The sequence below is a fragment of the Gracilinanus agilis genome, chromosome 6, assembly GCF_016433145.1.
Source record: "Gracilinanus agilis isolate LMUSP501 chromosome 6, AgileGrace, whole genome shotgun sequence".
NCBI classification, from domain to species: Eukaryota; Metazoa; Chordata; class Mammalia; order Didelphimorphia; family Didelphidae; genus Gracilinanus; species Gracilinanus agilis.
In genome coordinates, this window is record NC_058135.1 from 202,618,994 (window position 1) to 202,646,217 (window position 27,224).

Sequence of the window (27,224 nt, forward strand, 5' to 3'; positions counted from 1 at the left end):
CTGGTTTATAAGTATTAATTTCATGGCATTCCATTATTGGAAGAGTTTTCAAAGACCTTTTCCACAGTTCTAGTTATCAAAGGGTAGATAACTTTTTATTGTTTCTTGTTGTTTAGTCATGACTCTTTGTGACCCTTTTTGGGGTTTTCTTGGCAAATATAGTAGAATGGTTTGCCATTTCCTTCTCTAGCTAATTTTGTGGATAAGGAAACTGAGGCAAACAGAGTTAAGTGACTTGCTAGGATCACAGAGCCATTAAGCGTCTGAGGCCAAATTTGAATGTAGGTCTTCCTGACTCCAGGCCCCATACTCTATCCACTGTGCCATCTAACTGCCTCAAGATAAAAACCTTAGAGATCATTTATTCTAATCCCCATCAGATTTAAGGCCCAAAGTAATAAAGTGATTTGACCAAGGTCACATAGCTACTATGCAAACTAGTTGGGAAATGAACCCAAGACCCAAAACTGGCTCCAAATCCAGTTCCTCTATTCCATGATGACTTTTGCTGCTAAAGTTTTCTCTAATGTATCTCAATTTCGTCTAGAAATATAAATTCAAATACAAATCCAGTGAATATTTCTTGAGTTTCCTATCTATTACATATGAAAGGATTAAATTAGATGGTCTTTGAGGTCCAATCCAGCCATAGCTCTATGATCCTAAAAAAGAAGCCTACTTCTACCCATCTAGACAGATGACTTTTTGTTGGCACAAATATTGCTTTCTTATCCTGTACTCTTCTGTACAGCATTTGGTACTCCAGGCTACCTAGATCCCTAGACAGGTACTCCTTTCATCCCCTACCTCAAGGTAAAGCTATTCTCATTCTTCATATACATTTGATTCAATATATATTTGTTCAGCACCTATTCTATGTAAAGTTTTGTTCTAGATGCTGGTCAGAGAGTACAAAAAAGATTAGATGATGGGTTGCTGCCTTGTGAAGCATCATTGCTTAATTAGGGGAAATAAAATATGTAAACACAGTTATTGTGTCTGATCAATAATTTCAAAAATAAGACTTCACCTGTTCAGGATTGCAAATTCATTCTAAATAACACAAGTCAAAATGGAATTAGAAAAAAAACTCTCTCCTTTACAGAATAGACATACTCTAGCAAATGGTTGTAAAGTTTATTTCTGCATAGAAAATCCTATTACCCCAATGGCTTTCATTATAAAATCAACTATGTTCTCACTTAAAAAAAAGAAAGAAAGAAGAAAATTCCCCCAATAAACTAAATTAAAAGCTCTTTTTAGAGAAGGATGATCATGATCATGATATTAAGTGGTGTTTATGGAGCATTTTAACATTCTCAATAGGCTTTACATACCTGATTTCATTTAACCTTCACAACAATCCTGTGAGGTAAGTCCTAATGGTATTATTTTTCCCCTCTTGGAAATGAAGAAACTGAGGATCCCAGAGATTTAAAGATTGGTCTGTGATTAGACAGCTAATAAACGATAAGAAGTGTTGTAAAGCTTGTACTTTGTTGGATAATAGGGTAATAGACCTACTTGAATAGGATTTTTAGAAATCAGGAGTGCTTTTGTGACTAGAATCTACTCATCGAATTTCTCCTTTGCCCAGTGACTTCTAGACTTTGCCTTCGGAGCTGCCAAAACCAAGTGTCTCCTCTTCCTCTTTTAGTTTGATTCAAAGGTTCTTAACTTTTTTGGTATCATGTTCTCCTTTGGATTCCAGTAAAGGCCTTGGATCCTAAGAATAACTTTTAAAATCGTAATTTAAGGGAATGCTTGATTTTAACTAAAGATTAATACAAATAGAGATGTACAGTTTTTGTTTGTTTTTCCACCCACACAGACTGAAATCTATGCCAAGACCCCAAGTTAACAATCCTTGGTTTAGAGGGCAGATAGGTGGCTCAATGGATCGAGAGCCAGGTCTGGAAATGGAAAGTCCTGGGGTCAAATCTGGTCTCAAACACTTTCTAGTTGTGTGACCCTGAGCAAGTCATTTAAACCCCTTTGCCTAGCTCTTACTGCTTTTCTGCCTTGGAACCAACAGTATTGGTTCTAAGATGGAAAGTAAATAAAAATAAAAAAGAAAGAATTCTTGGTTTAAATATTCAACCTGTGTAACAAAGTTGGGCCGCAATACCACATTACAGAGGGTACCGCTGCAGAACACATTGATGTATATACTTCCAACCTCAAAGTTTCTTAAGTTTGAGGTTTTAGATCTTCTAAAAAAGAATGTGTGTGAAGAAAAAATTAAAAATAAAATTTAATTAATTAAATGAATGTGTGTCCTAAAACTTTGAAATTCCATGAGATGCTCTCTCCTGACATGTAGGGCACCAGTCGCTTATTTTACAGTAAGCAAGGGTTGGGTTGGAGTACTTCCCATGGAGTTTGTGATGCATTCTGTTCAGAACTGATTCTTCTCCCCTGTCCCATATTGTAGCAGAACCCACAAGGCAGCCAACCACCAAACGGAGAAAAAGGAAAAACTCCACGAGTAGTACTTCCAACAGTAGCGCTGGGAACAATGCCAACAGCACCAGCAGCAAGAAAAAAACACCTGCTGCAAACCTGAGTTTGTCAAGTCAGGTACCTGTAAGTCTCACCTTCCTTTTAGGCCTGAAGTCTCTGTCTGTCCTACCTTCTTCCAGAAGATAAAAGTTAAAGTCTGTTTTAGAAGCAAATAAGTTGGGATGGGGATGAGGGTCAGGGAAGGTGTTACAGAGGGGAAACCTGCTTTGGATATTCTTGCTGGTAAACTAGAAATGAGGCATGAATATTACAAATCTGAATGGTAAAGGGATTTGAATTAAAGACTGGTCTGATTTCAAAGCAGGCGAGCTCTCATTTAGGATTTATATATATTTTTATATATATAATCTAGCAAAAGCAGCATGCTGATGAAATGTATACAAAAGGAAGAAAGCCCTGAGCCAGAGGAACCACTGGGCTTCCAGCTATTTGGTGCCATCCTGTAGCTGAGCTCATGCATGGAAAGGGAGGGGGCACTCTTTTTTTAAATTCAGGTCATAAACTTTCTGGGAAAGAAAAAAGGTAATGTGGATGTTTGGGAATGGCATTTGCTGATTTTTGACCCTCTCAAAATCTCCCTTTTTAAAGGGTGAGCGTGCAAACCCAGGCAGAAGAATGTGGTCACAACTATTTAGTTGTCTTGGCCTTCTATTTCCTTTCTGGGTCTTAGGAAAGAAAAAAAGCCATTGCTTTGGAAGGGGGCTTCATGAAATGTCAATGACTTCTTACTCCAAAGGACTAGATTAGCTAGAAGTAGCCTGATGTGGTCTGGAACTACTTCATTCTTCTTCGTATTTCTTCCTGTTCCTTCCAAAATTCTGCCCTTTGTCGTATACTCATATATCCTGACTAGTTTCTTTACCTGATATTTTGAATATTTATTCCTTCCTAACCTGATATTCTCTTCTGCCCCCTTATTATGTTTCTCTTTTCCCTAGCTCTTTATGACCTTTATCTCTTTCCTCCTGTTTTTACATCACCCCTTTTCCAAATGTTTTACTGTCACCTAGGGTCTCTCTTGGTGCCTGGTGGATATTCTTTATCCATCGAGTCTTCTGATCTTGTCCTTCTCTGTGATTAAGCTCTGACTTGCTCCCTTCTTTGGATTTCAGTTATTTTCTCTTGTGTGTGTTACCTTCTCCATTGGTGTCCTGATCCTTTTCCATCTCCCTCCCAACTAGTGATGGACTGACCAGTGCAGAAAATTTGTTTAAAAAAAAAACTAAAATATTTTCTACTTCCTCCCAGATTTTCTCTTCTAGTTCAGCCTTTCCTTCTTCTTAGCTTCCTTTCCCTTTTGCTGTCACTGCCACTTTATAGCTTTCTCTGTATTTAGATGGGAAGCTCCTACTGTCCCTTTGGGCCTCTTGCCCTGTTCTGCAGAGAAAAGACAGTATTTCTCCACCAAGCCACCCAATATTGCATTGGCCAATGAGTGGTCTGACAACAGGGGAAAGTGCTATTTTGCTTTCCTTGGCTATTCCAGAGCAAAGATTTCTAAGAATTATGATTCCCAAGCAATGTCCCGGTGCCCTTACATTGGAGTAATCTCCATACCCATGAGCCCTTTGGAAACTAAACAGAAGATAACAAAGTACCTTCAGTAGACCAAAATACACCTGTAGATTTGCCCTTCTAGTGCCAGAGAAGTGGGCTCTTCATGTAACCAGAAAAATATGTGTAAGTAAAGTGCATAAAACCTTAGTTTGGGACATGACCCCAAAGGAATGAGACCCCACATATTTGTAAGATGAGATATTTGTGTAATCACAGAATTTCAAAATGAAGTTTTAGGAGTATCCAATCCTTTCCCCATTGAACAGGTGACAAAATGGCAACACATAAAAGAGAAAAGACTTAGCCAAAGTCACAGAGCTAGTAAGGAGCAGAGCCATTTCTAGACCTCCAGCTCTCTCGATTCTTTGGTCAGTGCTCTTCCCATCCCACCACGGTATTAGGTGTTAGAATGGATTTATTGATGTTCAAATTAGATAAGCACAAGGCACCATTTGGACCATATACAATCCACCAAGCACAGCCAATGTGGCTAAATTCTAAATAACGAGAAATTTCAGAAAGCCCCAGAAGTCTGTGAAACAAAGTTTATGTGGATTTCATTGCAGATTTCAGCTGACCAAGATTTTGGACAATACAAATTGGACAGTTTATATCAACTACATCTCATGACCAGACTGATCACTGTATTGACAATGCTTTGCCATCAAACATGACAACTATAGAAAGGACCATCACCAGCCACTCCCTGACAATGTTTTTTTTTTCCTTGACCACAAAATAATGACCATACTTGTTTTTTTCAAGATAGAGAGAAAAGAATACTCGAGAATGTGCTACTCGGAGCAGACCAGTGGTCTCACAGTAGCAATGTGCGCTCCCAAATGAAAGACTAGGGTTTAATTCTTGGATTCTGCTTCTCACTCCATGAGCAGGAGCTAGGAGCACTCCAGAGCTGCAGCCTCAACCCTGGGAGGGATGGAGCCCTGTGTCATTCAACCGCAGTGACCCCTTCTGTCCAATTTAAGGAGAAGCATTGAGGGGCTCTTAGAGGAGTCACTTCCAGTCCTCCTCAGAGGTTGGTGGCCATTGCTCGGGGATTAGTGAGAAGAGATTAAATGGGAATTAATTTGGTGGTGCCTTCAGGACTCCAGCAGAGGAGAAAAGGGCCACACTTTGGGGACGTGAGGGGGTATGCGTTTCTACCCAGAGGGATTATTATTGCCTTTTATGAAAGAAAGTTGAAATGTCAAGCTTATAGCCTACTGATAATGTGATTTTTTTAAAGCAGAGTTAAGGTGATATACACCCCCAAAACATTCACAACTTATATTGTAAAGACTTATAAGTAAAGATATTAGTCATAGTTTATTCTTTATTCATAACCATAATATATAGAGATTTTATAAGGCTACATAGAGGGTAGTATAGGTTAGTGGACAGAAAGATGGTTTTGGAGCCAGAAAGACTTGAGTTCTTTTTCTGCCTCTGACCCACCCATTCTGGCCATTTCAGTCTGGGTAAATCACTTCAACTCACAACTGAGACTAAGTTATAGGAAAACTACTAACCTCCATTGGTAAAGGGAGTTTTCTCATTGAGAGTTCTCCATACCAATCATATCATGAGTCCTTTTAGGGAGAAAAGTAAAAGATAAGAGTAGATGTCAAAATAAATTAGGTGTGTGTACATAAAATCATTTTGCTATTTTGAGAATCCATGACTTCACCAGTGCAGAGTGTAATCACTCCCCACCTTAGCAAATAGTCTTTGTGACTTGATGTGACTTGTACCCAAACTTCTGGGGATACACCTCTTCTAACTTGGCTAGTGGTCCTCAGAACACAGTCATATTGGCTCCCCGAGTTCAACAAGAATTACCTAAGTGCATGCTTTACTGGTCTAGTCTTTGAAAGTTCAGATGCCATAGAGAGAGAAATCATTTGAATTTAGTGGATGTGTATATGCCTAAAAATGTAATTGTGGTAAATAAAGATGGAGATGGAAATAGAGATAGGTTAGATATAGATGTATAAATTATATAAATGTGGATATAGTTATCGATGATACCCGTATAGATATATATAGAGAGAAAGCTATAGATTTTCTTATAGATCTGTATATGAGACACATGCATATTCTTACAGATATCTATAGATGTGCACTTGTAATAAACATATGAACACACAGTTATTTAAAGGGTGGAATTTTAAGGAAGAAGTAAAACAGATTTGGTGTCTTTATGCATTTTAGGATTATTATCACTTCTATAGCATTCATTAGTTTTCATTTGGGGGCTTCTTATATACCAACCACCAAAGCCACCTTCTGCCATATGTATTCTCTTTGCATGCTTTCCCAATTTGAAAACATCTCTGTATCATCTTGCTTGAACAACCATTGCTTTGGAATACAATAGAGTCTATGATTTGAGAATTTCTTCCTTCCCCCTAATTTGCCTGCCTTTTCCTAATTTCTTCCCTGATTTCCTGATCATCCTTACCTCTTCATCCCCCAAACCCCAGGATCTCTCCCTTCAGTGTATTAATACAAGTACCATGGTGGATGGTTACAAAAGTCATTTATAACCCAATTAATAATAAAATTATAATAATAATAGTTAGCATTTATATAGTGCTTTAACATTCACAGTCAAACCTTATACATATGAGAGCTTCAAGGGGATCTTAGTATGTCACAACACAAAAGTTAAGTAGCTATCATCATCTTCTGGCCAAACCATCCATATTTTGTATATTTATCTTTACTTCTAGTCCTAATGTCTTTCTCTGAATTTCCTACAAGTTTAAGCTATTACATGGACTCTTACCTGTCAGTTTTTGCTAAGCAGTATAGTGAGACAAAGTAAATATGTATAAGGAATTGCTTATTTAACAATATGGAAAATGGTGGCGTTGCTTACAGAATTCAGAAAAAAAATCTCATTATGAAAAAGCTGGGAGTATCTTTTGCAAGATTTGAATTTTGCTATTAAAGATAAAAATCTAAGATTGATCACATATGTTCTAATCTAAGCCTGGAAAAGAGACCTTTGAAAATGACTAGTTAGTGTGATTTAAAAGAATGTGCTTAATCATGGAATCAAAGGGGAGATAGGGATTCCAAGAAGTCATCTAGTCCATCTCCCTGCTTTAGGCAGTATTCCATTTAAATGATCCAAAAAGAAGAGAATTTGTTCTCCATTAAAGAATCTCCTAGGGAGGAAAATCATCTGCCTCAATCAAAAATCCACATCTAATATTTCATAATACTTAATGTTAGGGAATTCTTACTGCTGTGGCTTACAGGCAAGTTCTTCTTGTCCTGGACTTGGTGGACAGCTGGTCACCATCATCAGTACCCTGGATGACTGCAGTCATTCTGCTTTTAAGGGTTCTATTGGACAAACTTTGTCTCCTAACAGAACTGCAAGAAAGGACGCAGACATCCTGAACGCATCCTTTCTCACGCATGCAGAGGCAGAGGCGCCCAGTGTATTTCCCCTTGAAGGGAGGGGGGCTTTGGTCTAGCTAGGTTCTCACCCATCTTGGAGTATCTTCTGCAGTAACATCAAGATGCACTGTTCAGGAGGTGGTTCTCTTATTTGCATGGAAGGACAATTTGTACTTAAAGGAGTGATTAGATGGATTCTTTCCCTCTTGCATGCTTCAGTTTTTGATGACTACTAGCTTCATCAATGTAATTATAATTAGCACTCTTCATCTTCCTTTTATGGTACCAGCTGGACAGATTGGTCCTCTTACTGCACAGATTGGTGGCAGGGTTGCCTATGTGGGGATAGGTGACAGGCACCATGAAATAACAGATGGTAAATTCAGGGCTTGTTGGCAATCAGCAGGTTTTTGCTAATGACTTAATTAGCTATGCAAATTGTCAAATCAGTGTGAACATTGTTTTTATCGAAAACTTTACCTAAATTAATTACCATAATTAAGTAGCAGAATGTCAAGTATATTGGTTGCATCAAAGGGCCTGGATGGCTAGGGAGAAGAGAGGCTGTCTTCAATAAAAATTCATGGCATCCCTAGGATAGAGGAAGAACTGCTCCCTACAAGTCCTGTGAATTTTATAGATTTGCAACTTATTTATGTCTTCGTATGCTGTGAGTTTACAAAGCATTCCTTAGCTCCCAAATGAAAGTATTGGATGTCACAGATATTTAAAACACCTAGCAGATTAACTAAGCTTGGGAAATTTTCCCAAGGAGAGCAAGTTAAAAATATATATATATATATTGGTTGGTTGAAAAATCCTTTTAAAAAAAAGTTTTGCAGACTCCTCAGAATGTGTTGTTGAGGGTCAGACTCTATTGAAGATATACTCAATTATGGATGCTTGCTATCAGGAGACGGTGTTTATTTCATATAAAAATCCAGGGTGTATTTCGGGCCCACTAGGCGAATCTGACCCTGTTGCACATTTCACTAAGTTTGTTGCTAGACTCGATTCCCTCCCCATGTTTGTTTTAAGCTGTGTCTCCCTCTCTCGAGGTTCCTCTGTAATAATATTGGATGCCGTTCACAGGATGTGATGGTGGTAGGAGAGCCGACCCTGATGGGAGGAGAATTTGGGGATGAAGACGAAAGGCTTATCACCAGATTAGAAAACACACAATATGATGCAGCAAATGGCATGGATGATGAAGAAGACTTCAACAATTCACCAGCCTTGGGGAACAACAGCCCATGGAGCAGCAAGCCACCTGCGAACCAAGAGACCAAATCTGAAAACCCTACACCACAGGCTTCCCAATAAACTAAGCTGCTACTAATCCACTGTTACGTATGCTGGTGGCTTGTAATTACTCTTTCAGAGCATTTACTTAGGAGACCGGGGTGGGATGGGGATGGGAAAACTTTCCACACAGATATCTATTTCTAAACTGCAGCTCTCTGGTTTTTTTTTTAAATTGAGAGGATTGATTCTGAACCTGCTTCCATTGTACATTTCTTGGAGGCCTTCACACATGACATGGATACTGGCACTGACTTCGATTCAAATAATTGAAAGCGATCTAGCACCTCCCGGCAAATTTTTAACAATATGTTTTTTGTTGAACTTCTTTTTCTTGCATCAGATGAAGGCCATATTGTTAAAAAGTCCTCAGTGCTCAGGATCTCATTAATTATACTCAACCTAATGATGGATGACTTTTTAATATTGTAAAATATTTTATGCTTTTTGACTTGCACCTGAAAGTTTCTTGTTTCAGAAAGAAAGAAAAAAAAATCAGCTTTTGGGAGTAACTGAAATGTAACTTTTATTCTTTCCTTATGTCTCTCTCATTGGTTAACCCCTGAAAGGATCCAGCAGTTTTCATTTCTATCTTCACTCATGCCAATCATTAGTCCTTCAGTCATTTATACAAGTACTCAAATAAGAAATGTCTTTTTTTTTTCATCAAAGACATAAGAAATATTTTTATGTGGAGAAAGACACCCAGTCCTATGAGAGTTTATGCTTTGTAAAATTGCTGTTGATCCAAATATTTTCAAGCCATGTAATCCATTGATTTTTGTGGGCTGTTTAATAAAATTGGAAACTTTTGTGTTTTTACTGTATGAGTTGGTTTTATTTCCTTTCATAGTATATTTCTTGTATAATATTTTTGTAAAGCCCTCAAATGTTTTTTGGGGTCTTTTTTCTTTTTTGGATCCCAGTGTATTTATGTGAAACTTTATAAGAGAACTAATTTTTTTCATTTACATATTAATATGTTCAGCTACACATGTAAAGACACAGTGATTCAGTGTGTTATAATACAATGGTATTTTATGTATGCTTTGCCAATAAGTGTGCCAATAATAAACTGTGTTAACAACAAAAAAAGCAATGCGATTTGACCTTTTGTAATGTCTTCAGTGGAATAAAACAAGTTTGGATCAGAACAAAATTAATAGAATGTCAAAGCTAGAAGCAACCTATGGGACTCATTCCATAGGATCATTGTAGATTTAGACCTGAAAGGAACCTCACAATCATCTAGTCTAATACTCTTGTTTTACAGTTGAGGAAAATAGGACTGTAGGGATTAAATGACCTGTACAGATGGTGAGAAGCAAAGGCAGATATTCAAAGTCCAAATCCAGTGTTCTTTCCATTATACAATGCCCCCTCCTATGGGTGAGTTCTTTCATTTACCATATGAGGAAACTGAGGCATAGGTGAGTAAAGTGAATTACTTAAAATTTCATGGCCAATTTAGGGTAGAATAAGAATGGGAATGAGGGTCTTCTAGTAGTGTGCAGTTCTTTTCCCAATACCAAGGTAAGCTTAGGTTAACTGTGGAAACCAAACAGTAGCAACATCTTTGAGTCTTTTTGCCCACTTTTAACTTATCATAAATGGACCATGTAGTCTCGTTCTCTGAGATTTGAAATTAACAGGATTCACCCATGAAACGTTTTTTTTTTCCTAATCATGTTCCTCATTTTTTCCCATTGTATGTTTTTGGTGTATTCTTTGTTTCAAAGACAAGAATCAGTGATCTTACCATTTCATACTGCAAATCTGGGTGGAAGGGATGTTTTGTACTTAAGTAAATATTCCCTACTTGTTCAAAAGCTTATTTCTCCCTAAGTAGTTCCTTTAAAGAATGATGGAGTGAGGGAGGAAGCAGGGATCATCTAAATTAGCCCTCTTATATGACCTTGCACAACTTACTTCACACTTCCCTTGATCTTAGCATCCTCCAGGGCAAAGCATTCTTTTAATGTAGGTAGTCAACCTGGGTCTAAAGATTCTCAAGGGATTCATTGATAGATTTCAGGGAGACTGTGAATTTTGGTGGGGAAAAATACATATTTATTCTCACTACCATCTAACTGAAATTTAACATTTCCTTTAATTATTTTTAATTACTGAAAAGTTGTTCATAGGACTGACTAGACTGCCAGAGGTCCATGACACAAGAAGGGTTAGGAATCTCCTTTTATCCTTTTCCCACTGGGTTTCTCTATAAATTCTCAGAATTCCAAAAATTCCCCATACTGTTAGAGACTTTTTCTTTGTCAAGTCTACATTTTACTGCCCAGTATTATCAGGAAGGCTAGATAAAAAAGTTTAAGCAGACTCAGATAGATAGATGGGTGAATGATATAGATTCCTGTATATATACATATCTATTTGAAAAAACTGGAGAAGTTAGGATCTTCAATAAATGCTCTATATCTCCTCTCATTCACTTAATCATTCTGCCCTTGCAGAAGAACCTGGCTAAGTCATGCTAATCCTTGGAAGTCCCATTATAAATTTCTGAATTTTGCCAAATAAAGAGAATCCAAATAGATAGCATAAAAAACCCCAACAATTCAGGCTATGACCTCAAACAAATGATGGGTTTGGTCCAATGAAAGCTCCCAGTTAGAATGTAATGGAAGCTAATCTCACATCATCGTAATGACTTCCCTGTGGTTCACTGATAGTCAGAGAGAGCAATTGGAAACATCTGTGGCTACTTTGCACTTCGTTTAAATTACCTTTTCGACTGAGACTTTTTTTTTCTTTTTGGAGTTTGTGGTTTGACAAAGTGCACCTTACAAGATTCTCTACAAATAATTGAAGAGAAACATTTGCAAATGGTGTCTTGGGTTAAATGGCCTAAGTCAATCGCAGATAGACTAAGTGGGATGGAAAAAGTGAAGAGTGCAGTATATTTCTAATGCAAATATTGGTGCTTCGCCTCCCTCCTTTTACCCCAAATTTTATTCCTGTCCCTCCCTATGAAACTGCGATAATACAATAGGTACCTAATTTTTTTAATGAAAGGAGAAAGAAAGATCATTTTTAAAAGGAGCAAATTATATTCATTACCAAATATAATCCATCCAGGAACTATTCTGAAGACTCATGCTTTTGTGCATAAAATTTCTTTAAAATGTTTTTACAAATAAAGTTTAGTTTCCATTATGGAGGGGCAGTAGAGTTATATTGAATGCTTCTGCATAAAAGGACCACAGACTATTTTAAATGAAAGGTCATCTGATCCAACAGAGTCCTTTTTACAGGTGAGGAAAGGGGAGCTGGAAGAAGATAGTGAAGTCATGCTGGGAGATAGTGAGAAAGCCATGATGAAACATTATATATCCCAAGAGCCTGGTCCAGCTGGGATCCTTCCTCCACACCACATTTCAACTTCTGGTTTTAATATGACACAACATAACCTATTTCAAAGAAAACTGAGGCTCAAACTTTGCAATTTTTAAGCAAGTTTGAGAACTTCAAAACAATAAAGCAGTTGCAAAGTGCTGGAGCTCCAAAACTCCAAAACAAAAAGCCTTCAGAGGCTTTTTATGGCCAAAATCATTTAATATTAACTCCTCAGATTAGCATCGGAGGCCTGCCGTGATCTAGTTTGGAGTACTTTTTCCATCATGAGCTTTTCATGATCTTTTTTTTTCCATGACTTTTCATGAACTCTCCATTCCAACTGTCTAGGACTCATTGCTTCCCCAAACTTTCCCTGTCAACTTGCATTTTTCTGCATTAGTGCAGGCTTCCCCTAACCCAGTGATGGGCAAACTTTTTAAAGAGGGGGCCAAAGGAAAGGAAATGCTCATCTGTCAGTCTGTTTCTAAGGCAACTCTTTCAAAGTTTTATTGTATTGTATCCTATTCATTGTATTACTCAGATTAGGAATAATGTTCTGCCACTGGATAGAACATTTCAGGGGGCTTCATCTGGCCCTCAGGCAGTAGTTTGCCCATCACTATCCTAACCCAAGAAAGCTTCCCCTCTTCAATTTTCATCTTTCAGAATCTGCTTACATTCTTCATATCCCAATCCAGATGCTATGAAGCCTCCATTGACCACCAGCTTCCTTAATCTCCAGATTTTCTTGGACTACTTTATTTGGATCTCTCCTTTTTATCGCACTCCCATTACCACCTATAGTATATGAAATTTGTCATGTATGTATCCCCTTTAGTAGAAAGTAAGCTTTTTGAGGACAGTCACTTGATAACAAAACCTTGCACAGGATAGACTATAATAAATATTTGTCAAGATTAATTTGTTTATTGAATTGTCCAGCTATTTCCCTCAAAAATATCCCAATGCCTTTGCCTAACATGTAGTTCAAGTGTCTGCATCCCAAATGAGTAGCTACATTTCTATGGTCCTCTCTATATCCCAAACCTTTCTCACTGAATTTAGCTCTGTCCCCCTCCTGTACAAAAACAGCTTTATGCTAGGTAGCTAATTACACAATCCCAAGAAGAAATACCAGCATTTTGACACTTCAGGTCTTAAAGTTTCTTAAGTCTTCCCATCTGCATCTTATATGCATGACACCAGGAATCTTTCAGGAAAGTTGCTAAGTCTGCCATTTAAGTATGGAAGACCAAGACCCAATGGAAGTCTTCAATTCTCACTCCCCTCTACCAAGATTTTGGCCTCCAACTAGCAACTTTCCCAAGCAATTCTCCTCAGCAGGACCTCGAGGACCCGTTCACCATATTCCCCAGCTTCTTCTATTTCCTTGACTGCATTCTAATGACTATGTAGTTATTGCTGTGTTCATCATGGTGTCGTAGAAAAAAAATACTATATTTGGATTTGAATGACCTGAGTATGAATCCTGCTTGGCTACTCTCTGTGTGATCTTGGCCAGGTCATCTTCATCCCTGCATCTAAAGGTCTTCATTTGTAAAATGAAGTGGAGTGGGGGAGATGTTCATCCATTTATAAAATCATCAAACTGAGCCAACAAGCATTTAAATACCTACTATGCATTAGGAACTGTGCTCAGTGCTGGAGATATAAAAAAAAAAGAATAAAATAACTAGCAACAATCCCTACTCTTTATGCTCACTGTTATTGCCTCCATTTCTATGCATTTAACCTCAGAGTTAGTATCAGATCTATATTAAATCTATATCTTTATATATCTACATAGAAATGGATTTAACCTGACACTAATATATGTATATTACATATGTACATATATTTCCTTCTTCAGTTCATTTTACAGATAGGAAATTGAGACAAACAGGGTTAAGTGACTTGACCAGAGTCATATAGCTCATAAATGTCGGAGGCTGGATTTGAGCTGAGGTCTTCCTGACACTATAATGGTCTGGAGACTTTTGATCCTATTAAAATCAGACACCCAGATCAGCAGCTAAATTGGATTCCTCTCATGGAGTTTTTCAATAATAAATACTCTTTTGGGTACATTTTTATCTCATTTTGATATAGAATCTCTGTGGTTGGATCATTTCAATATATTCAATCCACTCATCTGCTAGCTAACAAAGGCTCCCAATAGCACTGAAACATAAAAACATTTATTCATAACAGAACCAAACCAGTAAAGCACCAGAGAGTAATCACAGCCCATATTCCCTCTCTTATTCCTCCACTCCCCAGAATAGTTCACATCTCAACCATTTCCCAAAATATAACTCTAACTGGGGAAGTCTGAATTAAGTCTCTCTCTGTCAGTGGAGTTAGGGTTTGGAAATAAGGTGTGAGGACACAGGTGGGCATAGACTATGTCAACTTCCCTTTCAGATAATCACCATTCCCATTTGCCAGCCATTGTTATCTGGCTGATAGAATGCTTCTGTCAACCTTAGTTGACTCCATGGCCATAGATCAACCCTAATTCCATGAACAGATGTCTCTTGTTTCTCTCCATTCCGCATGTTAAAGTTCTTGCTCAGTATCTATCCCATATGCCTTTAACACATAATATACATAGATGCAAAGAAATAACATACATATATGTGAGTATTCATTTATTGCAATGTGTGTACATGTATGCATCTATATGTGCACATTGTATGTGTGTGTATATATATATATATATATATTTCTTTAACCTACAGCATTATGGGAAATGCAATTCTTTCAGATGGTTGCCATGTTCTTCAATTCCTCTCTCATCTCCATGCAAAAAAATAGGAACAAAAAATTATTTCACATTCTCTCTGCTTTGTTATTATAATATTTAAGACATCCAGTGTATTTAAAAACGAAGCTCATTCTCTTACCATTAAATTTGTTCTTTTCTTAACTTACCAATTCTGTCCCTTGCATCAGATCACAAGAATGACATTTTTTTAAACAAACAGACTAGCCTCTAAATTACCTAAATACTATTTCCTGTACAAAGGAATCACCTCGCATATTTCACTAATGTGGCCCCTTCTTTGCTCAAAACAATTTTGAAACTACTCCCTACCTCATTCTTTGGAATAGCTTCCAGAGATGAGAGCATCTTCTTATGTCTTTTGACTTCAATTCTTAATGAATCTGTGGCCTCATTCATAGGAACCCTCCTCTTAAATGCAGACCGAAACCTCTCCGGTTCTTCTTAGACTGTCTCTAAGAGTCTGCTTTCAGTGGCTGAAAAAGCTCTTCCCAGCATCCAGCCAGTTGATGAGTCTCCCTGTACTTAGCTGGGCTCTTCTGTAGACAGAAGTACATTCCATTATTGGATCTCTACCTGAAGCTTTTCTTTTGGAAGATCAGTTGGCATATCCTTCCAAAATCTAGAATCACTAGGGTTCACCACCACAACACATAGGAGGATGACTTTATTGTCAGTCTTCTGTCTTTAGTGGTTAAGTCTGAATTTTTTGAAACTGTATTTGGTTTGGGTTAACAGCCAAAAGTCCTTCTCAATCAAATTTAGAGATTAAGGAGAGTGATAAAGCTTTTCTTTCCTGAACCCAAAGCCAGATGCATCTGTCTTCTCCCTCAAAAATTACTCACTACTCATTCTGAAAATAGTTTTTATGTGTATTTGTGTGTGTGTGTGTGTGTGTGTGTGTGTGTGTGTGTGTATACTTACATGAGTATACTGGGTAAATTAAAAGGTGCTAGGGATAGGTTGACCCATGATTGGTGTATTTATCCATAACACAAGATCACTCTATATCCTACAAAGTAAATTATATCAACTCCAATGCTCCAGAATCCCTCTCAGGTTAGTCTGTAGTCTTGGTTAAGCCAACCAGCCCCTAGACCAGTCTCTCTAGTATGCTCTCACAGACCATCCCATGAGCTCACTGCATCCTTTGACTTCACTCAAACATCCTTTTATTTACTGAGATTGATATATTATATCCAGGTAAGTTCTACATGAATACAAACTGTGTCTCTCTCTTCCTTAGATCCAAATGGCCCATTACAGAATGTTTCCTGTAAAAATAGTATAAGGAAAGCTAAACCTCAGACTGGGTTAAGGTTTGTGAAAAACAGAAACAATAAAGGGCTTGGGGTTTTTTTAAGTTATATTCAGATTAAGAAGAACAAAAAAAGAAATTAAAACACTGTATCTGTAGCTCCACTCCTCAAAGGAAAGAGACATTTTATCACTTGTCCTCTATAAGCAATATTGGTCACTGCATTTTGTTCAGAATTCAGATATCTTTTTAGTGTTATTTTAAGTCACAAAATTAGATTGTATTAATTGGATGTGTTGTTCTCTAGGCTCACTTTCTTTACTCTGATCAATTGATGAGTCTTCCCATATTTCTCTTAATTCCTTAGAGAATAGTGTAGTAATATTCCATTGAATTTGTTTCACAGTTTTTCAGTCATTCCCGCATTACATGAACCCATTTTACTTCTAATTTTTTACCAATACAAGAAGTGTTGCTATGAATATTTTACTATATACTTGGCTTTTCTATCTTTGAACTCCTTGCCATATGTGCTCAATAATGGAGTCTATAGGTCAAAGAGTATGTTTAGGAATTTCTACAAAATTTCAAATTTTTCTCCAAGATAGGCCTATTCAGAGATTTTTATTTAAAAAATAAAGCAATATATGATTGATCCTAGAGGTTATTTGAGTTCATTAGGTAGGGAAGATGGCATGGTCAGATTTGCACAAAGGAAAATCACTCAGGTGGCACTGAGGAAGATGGATTGGAGAAGCAAGAATGTGAGTTAGAAAGACTATTAGGAGGCTAAAACCCTAGTCCTGAAATGATTTGGGTCTGAACTGGGCTGTTGCCTGTGTGACAGAAAAAAGGAATAGATGAGAAAGATGTTGAGAAACTAGAAATTATGAGATTTGACAATTGATTAGATATGAAGCATGAGCAAAAAGAGGACACTGAAGATGATACCACAGTTGCAAATATGAGAGACAAAAGATGGTGGTGTCTTCACAGTTATAGGGAACTTTAAAATAAAAGAGAATTGGCGGAGAAAGATAACAAGTTCTGGTTTTAAGTATGTTGAGTTTATTTTGCCTAGAGGACATTCGGATTGGAATAATAACATTTGATTATGTATGGATTTCAACAAGACACATGACAAAGATCTTTCATGATATTACTAATAATAAGCTAAAAAAAGTGAAATGGATTTGTAACTAGCTGACCAATTATTTCCAGAGAATGTTGTCTAATGAATGGTTGCAGATCCATTGGTTGCAGAGATCTCTGATGAAATCCCAGAAGGCTTTGTCCTTTGCCCTATTTCATTCGACATTTTTTTATCAATGACTAAATTATTTTTAAAGCTCTTTCTATCTCTAAATCCTAGACCATCATCAAAGATATCCACAGTAGATACAAATCTGGAGATGGTAACTAGTTCAATTAATTTATGAAATATAATTTAAAATGCAGCATATTTAAACTTCAGGAAATTCACTTCATATTCTATCAAATATTTTTCCAAAAGATGAAAGTACAAATTGTTCCCAACAACCAAACCAGATAATAAATAACCTTCAAATATAACTTATTACACTGGCAGCAGTTCAGTGAATGAATGAACTAACACCCAGAAAAATTCCAATAGGTTGGAATTATGGAGTAATATAAGGGAGAGGAAATCTTACAGAAATAAATGTTGTCATACATTTAGATTAAGAAAAAAATCAAATGTGTAAGAGTAGAAATAAAGACTTAAATATTAAAAGAATTTGAAAGACATAAAGGTTTTAGTTGATTATGAACTCAGTATGAGCCAGCATTGTAATTTGAATGCCAAAAGCACTAATAGAAGTCTATTGTCCAGATGTAAGAAGGTACTAGTCCTTCTGCACTCTGCCTAATCAGACCACATATGGACTATTGTGTTAAGTTCTGAGTGCCACATTTTAAGAGGGATATTAAGGGATATTAAACTAGAGTTCAGTCAGCAGAGTATATGACAGGCCTGAGTAGAAGTCTGGAAACCCTGTCATATAAGAAACAATTGAAGAAAGAGGAAGTTTATCCTGGTTAAGAGAAGATGAAGAGGACATAATTGTCCTCAGATATCTCATGTATAGTGATGTGAAAAGGGATTAAGCTTATTTTGAACAGCTCCAGATAATACACCAAGACCAAAGTCTAAAACTAAAGGGAAGTAGATTTCTTCTTAGTAGAAGAAAGAACTCCCTAACAAGTTGAGCTTTACAACAATGGAATAAGTAGCTTTATAAAACAGTTGATGTTCAATAGACATTTTAAACTCAGTATGTCCAAAATGAAATTCATCTTTTCCCCTAAATCCTACCCTGTTCCCACCTTCCCTATGACTATAGAGGGCAACAGTATTCTCCCAGTCCATGAGATTCACAATCCTTGATTCCTCACTTTCTCTTCCCCACTATTATCCAATCTGTTGTGAGGGTCTAACAATTTCACTTAGGGAATATATCTCATATGTTCTGCCCCTTCTCACTTCTGCCCCTGCTGTTGCTTACTGTATACCCTCATTACTTTTTGCCCAAGTGACTGAAAACCTGGGAGTGGATCGTCTTGTTTCAAGTTTCTCCTCATTTCAATCAATCCCCCTACTCAGTCATTAAAAGCAATTTTCCTAAAGCACAGGTCTGCTCATGTCACAAACCTTCTAAATAAACTCCAGTGACTTCCTATTGCCTCCAGGAGACAATATAAAATTTGCTGTTTGGCATTCCAAGCCCTCCATAATCTAGCCCCCTCCTACCTTTCTAGTCTTCTTACATTTTATTCCTTAATATATATACTTCAATCCAGTAACAATGGATTCCATGAGCAAGATAGACATCTCTCAGCTCTAGGCTTTTTCTCTGGCCATCCCCCATGGCCTCCTCCACTAAACCTACTGACCTCCCTGACTCCCTTTAAGTCTCAAATAGGAAACCTTTCCTAAATCCTCTTAATTGCAATACCTTCTTCCTATTAATTATTTCCTATTTATTTTGTATGTAGCTTGCTTTGCATGTGCTTATGTGTTACCTCTTCCATTAGACTGTAAGCTCCTTGAGATCAGATAGTGGATTTTTTTTTTGCTTCTATTTGTATCCCCAGAACTTAGTAAAATGCCTGGCCCATAGTAGGCATTTAATAAATGTTGACTGACTGATTGATTGAAATAGGCAACTTGGTATAATGGATAGAGTGCTTGACGTGAAGCCAGGAAGAAGTGAATTCAAATGCTGTTTAAAACACTTAAAAGGGGCAGCTGGGTAGCTGAGTGGAGTGAGAGTCAGGCCTAGAGACGGGAGGTCCTAGGTTCAAACCCGGCCTCAGCCACTTCCCAGCTGTGTGACCCTGGGCAGGTCACTTGACCCCCATTGCCCACCCTTACCAATCTTCCACCTATGAGACAATACACCGAAGTACAAGGGTTTAAAAAAAAAAACACTTAAAAGCTATATGATACTAGGCAAGTTGCTGAACATCTCTCACCCTCACTTTCCTCATCTGTAAAATGGAGATAATAGAATCTGCCTCACCTTTCAGATGAAGTAAAGTGCAAGGTAATTTGCCAACTTTAAAAGTATGATATAAATGCTAGATATTATTATCATAAAGTAGTGATCTATCACTGGAAGTACATAATCATAGACTGGATGACAGTCTGGAATATCGTAGAATGGATTCCTGCAGTCTATCCAAAATTTTAAAGACCACATTCTCAGTCTCCTAGTCTCATAAATGGATCTCATTTATTTATTTTTATCACAAGGGCAAGAAACCAACAGCAGATTATTATAAAGTAACTACTATATAAAGTGCTTCCACATTCCAGAAAAAGAAATGATCCCCAATGACTAGACTGGTAAAGACTTTGGAGAAAGAGATACTTGATCCAGGCTTTGAAGGAAGGGTAAAACTTAGACAAAGAAGTAGGGAAGAAATCTATTCAGGGAAAAAATTGTGAATGAAAGCTCAGAGGTTAGAATGGACAAGATATATTAGAGGAAAATTTAGTGGCTATACTTGCAGGAAAAAGAGCAGATTGAGGAAGATATGAAAATGTGAAGAAAGGTTGCTCAAGTTTACATCATTATTAGATTTATTCAATAAATTCCTTTCAACAAGTATCGATCTTTCTGTTGATTTTTGTAATACCCTTGTTTCTTCATTTCAGAGAAGGGCTATTTGGCCCTACCAAAAACAATGATTTAATCTATAAATATGCCATGTTTGAAACATAAATCATAACCCAAAAGATGATTTTCATTTAGGATGGATCAGTGAAACAATCCTCTATCAGTCTTAGATCTGGGTAAGATTGTCTGCTTTGAGAAAAAATATTGAGCTTTTCAAGGGTAAGAAATATTTTGGGAACTGTCTAAACTCTTTCAGGTCAAAAGGACTCAATTCAGTGCCTACAAGCAACAAAATTCAAATTTGTTCCTTCAAAAATTCCTAACTTACTAACAAGGAATAGTTCACATTCTTGAAGGACAAGATCAGTTATCATACCACTCATCAGTGAATCTTTAAGCTCTTCAAAGTGAATACTTGTTCCAATAATGCAGATTGAAACCTATCCATTCATTCTGTTACATCCTTGATGACTCTTATCTATGTACTTCAGATACCTCCTCTCCAGAAGGGTCCAGTCACCATGCTAGGGGTCTTCTTCTAGATTTCCTGATATTATTTAGGTAGCAAATGGTACATTAAGACCATCAGATATCCCAGATATCCCTTACCTTTACCTTAAAATTCTAGGATTAAGGGCAGCTAGTTGGCTAAGTGGATTGAGAGCCAGGTTCAGAAACAGGCTCAAATCTGACCTGAGACACTTCCTAGCTATGTGACTCTGGGAAAGTCACTTAATCCCCATCACCTAGCCCTTTTTGCTCTTCTGCCTTAGAACCAATACACTGTATCCTAAGATGAAAGGTAAGGGTTATTTAAAAAAAAAAGATCCTACGACTCCTCTTTATATATGTCATTACATAACTATATAATTAATAAGAATTATCAATTATATTCCATATAATATCATAACAGAGAATATGTCTGATCAGCCTTCTTTTTGAGTCACATTCTCTGAATTCATCCTTTACTATTTTTCTCTAGCACTGTTCTTTGCTACTCATATCCACCAGACACCTCTCATTGGCCCATTAGGTAATTCTTAACTTGAACTTTTCATTGATATTCCATGACTTACAACTGTATAGTATTACTGGAAAAAATTGCTATTTTTAAAAATCGACCTTTATTTACAGGGAGAAACTCGGGGTCATTGAAAGCACTGTGCATTTTCGCCAAAGAAATTTGCCTGTTTTCCTTTTCCTATTTAATTCAAAGTCTAGATCATGGCAACCATGAAACAATGATAATTTCATTTCATATCTGCAAATCAGATCAACTTAATGATAATAGGGGTACAGAATAAAGATTTACATTCACTGAAAAAAAGTCTTTTTGATGCCTGTAAAATAAATCATCCACTTATAAAAGTGAATCACTCAGAGGCCTGATAGACTCAGCTTCTGTAATATTTCCTTTCTATGATTGTCCCTTTCATAGCATAATAGTCAGAATAATATAAAACTATGAAAAACAGAGTCTCAAGAAAGAAGAAAGAAATTATAAAATCACAAAATGTTGGAGCTCAGGGTATTCTTAGAGAATATCTATGCCAAGGCCCCCATTTTACAGATGAGAAAACTGAGGACAAGAAAAGTAAAATGACCTTTCTATCGCACTAGTAAATCAGGATTCAAAATCAAGTTTCTTTTCTAGACAGAACGAAAAAACAACATACTTTAGTGGAAGAAGACTGAGCTTCCTACCACTAGTTAGCCATGTGACCCCAAGAAAGGAGTTTAATCTTTCTGATTCTCAGTTTCCTAAGTAAAAAAAGGAGAGATAACAATACTATGTATTTCACAGGATTATTTATTTAAAATCAAACCAGAAAAGGTTTATAAAGTATGTAAAGGTATATAAAGTATCTTTAACTATAGTGCCTAATGTACCTTGTAAACCATAAAGCAATATAAGAATGTAGATTCTACCTATTATTTGATCTAGAATACAAAATTCATAGAATATTGGAGCTGAAGGAACCTTTGAAATCATCTTATCCAATCTCCTCCTCTTATAGAAAAGAAATCTGAATCTTCAGAAGGTAAATTTATCCATCCATACAATAAACATTCATTTAGCAGCACCTACTGTGTGTAGAATGCCACCCTAAAAGGTTTAAATAGACCTTCCAGACCTTAAAATCCAGTGGAGGAGAGAAAAAGGTAAAACACAGACACATGTACTTAATATATATAGCCATAGAAGTAATGTAATAGCTAATATCTAATTATACTAATTTTATATAGATGCATTAGAGAATCTGATGGTAGGGTGAGATAGTATTCCTTTAAAGAGGCAAGGAGTGGAGGCAATTGATTGGCATAGCTGAAAGATCCTGGACAAGTCACTTAAACGCTATTGTCCAGTTCATGGGTTTGCCTTGGAACTAAAACACATTTTTGATTCTAAGATGGAAGGTAAGAATTTTATAAATAAAATAAAGAGATAAGGAGAGGATATCTCTATGGGTATCTAGGGATTTAGTTGTTCCAAAATATGAAGGGTTAAAAAAAATTCCATAGAGGATTATTGTACCCAAAGCCTGGCAGAGATAGTAGTCTGAGACAAAGGAGAGCACGTTCTATTTTTAGTGAATTGTACCCTTTTAATACTATTATAAGCACATTTTTTTCAATTTTTATGGTTCATAAGTGTTTCCTTGCATTCCATGCCTGAACTAGACCTGGCCCAGAATGCTTGGCACTAGCTGGCAGGTTTGGACTCCAATGACTTTATAGTTATTTCATGGTGGCAGGGAGGGAAAGGTCATGGAAAGAAATGGAAGTGTTGGCAAATAGACCCACACTTGTGCGTCTGCTACAGTTGGATCTCTTATGTGAATCCAATACTGTTGTTGGAACACCTTGAACAAAAGTAGCAAGGAGGGAGAGTCCAGAGCTCTGGACTGATGGAGAGGAGGAACAGATGCTTAACACTTTCACTTTGTATGAAGCCAGATCTTACTGCCCTCAGAGGAGCCAATTATTAAATTTTCAGAGGGAGAATTTACTCCAGGCAAACACTACTAACCAGGCCTAGATTTATCATTTTGTTGATTGTCTAAAAATTCACAAAATGATGAAAAAACAATGAATAATGTAGTTGTTCAATCATGTCCTACTCTTTCTGACCCCATTTGAGATTTCCTTGGCAAAGATATTGGGGTGATTTGCCATTTCTTTCTCCAGCTAATTTTACAGATGAGGAAACTGAGGTGAATGTGGTTCAAAGACTTGTCCAGGATCCCTACTGTCTCAGGCTAAATTTGAACTCAAGGCATCTAGGTTCAGGCCTTATATGATTCTCTGCACTACATAGCTGCCCTTTAATAATACATATCAAACTTTAAAATGTGCCTGTTTTTTAGAGAGCCAGTTGTTAAAAATCTGCCAACACATTCCTGGCTGGAGCATGTAATTTATGAATTTATGAAATATTTCATGAGATTAGAAAGTCAGGATGGACACCGTATATAGATAGAGCAGAGGGAGGTTGAATTTTAGGGAGATACTAAAGATTTTTGAGCAGAAGAATGGTATAACCATATCTATGTATAAGAAAGTTTGTTCTGACAGTGATCTAGTTTCCCAGCATTGAACATTTAGTAAGTGACAAAACTGGGACTCTCTCAAGTCTCTGAACCCTTGGACTAATGTTCTTTCACATACGCCATGTTGTCTCCCAAATTCTGCATGGGAATTAATGTTTGCCAAACGAATAGAATGGGTTGCAAAGTATATTACTCCCATTTCTCTAACATTTTACAGTTCATTCAGCACTCTCTCCACAATAATCCTTGTAGATGAAAAAAGTATTCTTATCATTGTTGTATAAATGTGCAAATGAAGGGCCAAAAAAATTAAATGACTTATCTGAGAAAAGCCAACACTGAGAAAAATGGAGATTTAGGCAATTCAAGGTTTACTGATGTTTTCACTCCCTCATTGACACACGTGGCTGAGGTACCTGTCCAGATCAATGGTCAATCTGTTACCAGCTTCAAGGAAGACACTGTACTTCCCCACATCATACCTGAGACCCAAATCCCCCAATGGCCAGTAGAAAGCAGGCTGTTTAATAGCATTTGGGTTACCAGAAGAGATTGTGATTTTTAGAAGCAGGTTATGGCACTAACCTTTAAAATGAAGAAGGCTCATTTGCCAGCCTATTGTTTTTCCATAAGAGCTACAGTAAGCAGAGAAGGCAGCTCCTGCTATTTTGTCTCAATTGTAATAGGGGGTTACACAATGCGGGATAAATAGGTCCTCACAAAGAGACCCAATCAGCCAGTCAAAGACACCTGATTCCCTTTATTTGAGTAATAATAATCTAAAAGCCCTTCATTTAGACCACAAAGTCCTTTGCTACTCATTGATCTAAGAAACAAATTGCAGAATTTTTCTCTTATTCTCAATCCTCCTATCTACAGACTTTCTCTATTCCATTGTCCTAAGAGATATGGCCTGTCCTAAATAAAATTATGAAGTTGTTTAATGGTGCCTACATTGCCCCCAATCTTCTTCTCTTCATTCCTTTTGCACCCCCCATTTCTGCAGCCCAAACGACATGCTCTGAAGCTGACCCAGATTCAATAAGAAAATGATCTGCCTGACCTTATTCACACTATGGTATTAATGACTTAATGTGAAAGCCAATTAGGAGGCAATTGAAATAGGCTAGGAAAGAAGTGGGAAAGGACCAAAGTGGGAGTGGGGTTGGCTATGGTAAGTATATAAAAGGAGAGCGTATATTCAAAGATAGAAACAAGGTGATTTAACTTCCTATTGGATATAGAGATTGAGTAAGATTAAAGAATAAAGATGGTGGTAGCTATTACACTTATAGGGAACTTCAAAAGAAGAATGGGTTTTGGAGAGATTTCTGCTTTGTACAAATTAAGATTCAGATGCCTATAAGAGCATCCACAGAATCAGAGAATTTGAAAGTGGGAAAGGACCTTAGTAGCTATCTATTCCAACCCATATATACCTGGCAAAGAGTCATCCAGTCTCTGCTAGAAGACTTTCAAGAAAGAAGACCCCCACCACTTCTCTACACAATCCAGTCTGCTTTTGGACACTTCTAACCATTGCAAAGTTTTTTCTTTACATTAAGCCTATATTGACTCTGCAACTTCTACCTATTTCTCTTGATTCTGCTCTCTGGGGCCAAATGGAATATGTCTGATCGCTCTTCCATATGACAGCCCTTTGGATTCTTCTTTGCTGTTAACATGTCCTCCTAAGTCTCCTCTTCCCCCAAGCTAACCATTACCAGTTCCTTCAACTAATCCTCATAAAATATGGACTCAGAGCCTCTCATTCTCCTTGTTACCTCCCTCTGGACATTTATCAGCTTATTAAGGTCCTTGGCTCCCAGAACTGAATACAATATTCTAGATGAGGTTTCAGGAAGATAGTGTATATTGGACTCCATATTCCTAGAAGTTATTCTCCTCTTAATGTAGTCTAGAGTTGCATTAGATCTTTTGACTACTAGATCACACTGTTGACTTATAATTAGTTTACAATCCACTAAAACTCTAAGATCTTTTTCAGAACACTTTTGTCTCTTGACACCTTCATCATTTTATACAGTGGAGGTTGACTTTTTTTGTGCCCAAATGCAAAACTTTATATTTATCTCTATTAAATTTCATCTTTTTAGAGGTAGCCCAATACTCTAGTATATTAAGAACCTATTAAATACTGATTGTATCATGTACTAAATTACACACATATACACACACATATATACATATATGCATATATGTATATATATATATATATATATATTTATTTTTCCAGGCTTGTGTCATCTGAAACATTTCATCACATTTAAGTCTGATAGAATTATTCAATAGCAGATCTTTAGGATATTCCACTGGATACCTCCTGCTATATTGCCAATGAATTATTAACTACCCTTTGAGTTGACCCACCAATCAGTTCTGAATCTATATTCTTGACTGCTCTGTTATTACCTATCTTCTTCACAAACACAGTAGGACACACTTTATGAAAAGCTTTACTAAAATCTAGGCAAATTATATCCACAGCATCTCCTTCATCTGCTAATTTAGTAATCCTTTCAAAAAAGAAAATGAGATTAGTCTGGCATGACCTGTTCTTGATGAAGCTCTGTTGGCTCTTTGTAATCACTACTCTCAATGTTCACCAATTATCTCTTTAAGGATTTGTTGCAAAATTTTTCCAGTAATTTACTAGTCTATAGTTTTCAGATTTTATATTTTCTTTTAAAATAACTGATATACATATATTCTTTTCTAGTCTCATGATACTTCTCCCATTTACTATATACTTTTAAATATCATTGGCATCCAATTAAAACAGCTAGTTGCAATGGTAATGGACCTTAGGAATGCTTTTAGAATTAGACATTGTAGATATTGGAATCATTTGTGTAGAGATGATAATTGAAATTGATGAGGTCACCATATAAGAAAGTGTAGATAGAATAAAAGAAGAAAATCCAGGATCAATAAACATGCCCACTTCCCTTCCTTTATGAAAAAAGTCATTTGCTCAGGCTATCCTCTTAAACTATATTATCTGGTACCTTCTTTCCTTTCACAGCCAACTCCTAGTTTGGAAAAAGCTATCTACACATGTTACCTTCATTTCTTATCAGTCACACATTCCTCAAACCTTTGCATTCTGACCACCAAACTCACTCAAATGAAAAATACTATCTCCACAGTTATGAGTGGCCTTGACAAATCCACTGGCCTCTTTTCAATTCTCAGTCTTTTTGACTCATCTGCAACATCAGACACTATTGACTGCCTCTTTCTTCTAGGTACTTAAGTCTCCTGCCTGTGTTTTTGTGATAATGCTCTCACCCGGCCCTTATTCTATATGATCATATATG

At 36.8% G+C, this 27,224-nt stretch overlaps 1 protein-coding gene across 6 annotated transcripts in view; it reads left to right on the top strand.

Moving 5' to 3' along the window:
• Positions 1 to 9,888, top strand: part of LDB2 (LIM domain binding 2) — a 391,147-nt gene extending 381,259 nt beyond the window's left edge. The window contains exons 7-9 of one of the 6 annotated variants that reach the window (XM_044680973.1): positions 2,435 to 2,586; positions 4,974 to 5,116; positions 8,584 to 8,657. In XM_044680973.1, coding sequence (XP_044536908.1) covers positions 2,435 to 2,586; positions 4,974 to 5,078 — 257 coding nt within the window. In that variant the 3' untranslated portion in view covers positions 5,079 to 5,116; positions 8,584 to 8,657. Of the gene's footprint in view, positions 1 to 2,434; positions 2,587 to 4,973; positions 5,117 to 8,583 lie in introns of all 6 variants that reach the window. The other 5 variants (XM_044680974.1, XM_044680969.1, XM_044680971.1 and 2 more) reach the window with 5 other exon arrangements.
• Positions 9,889 to 27,224: the final 17,336 nt, after the last annotated feature.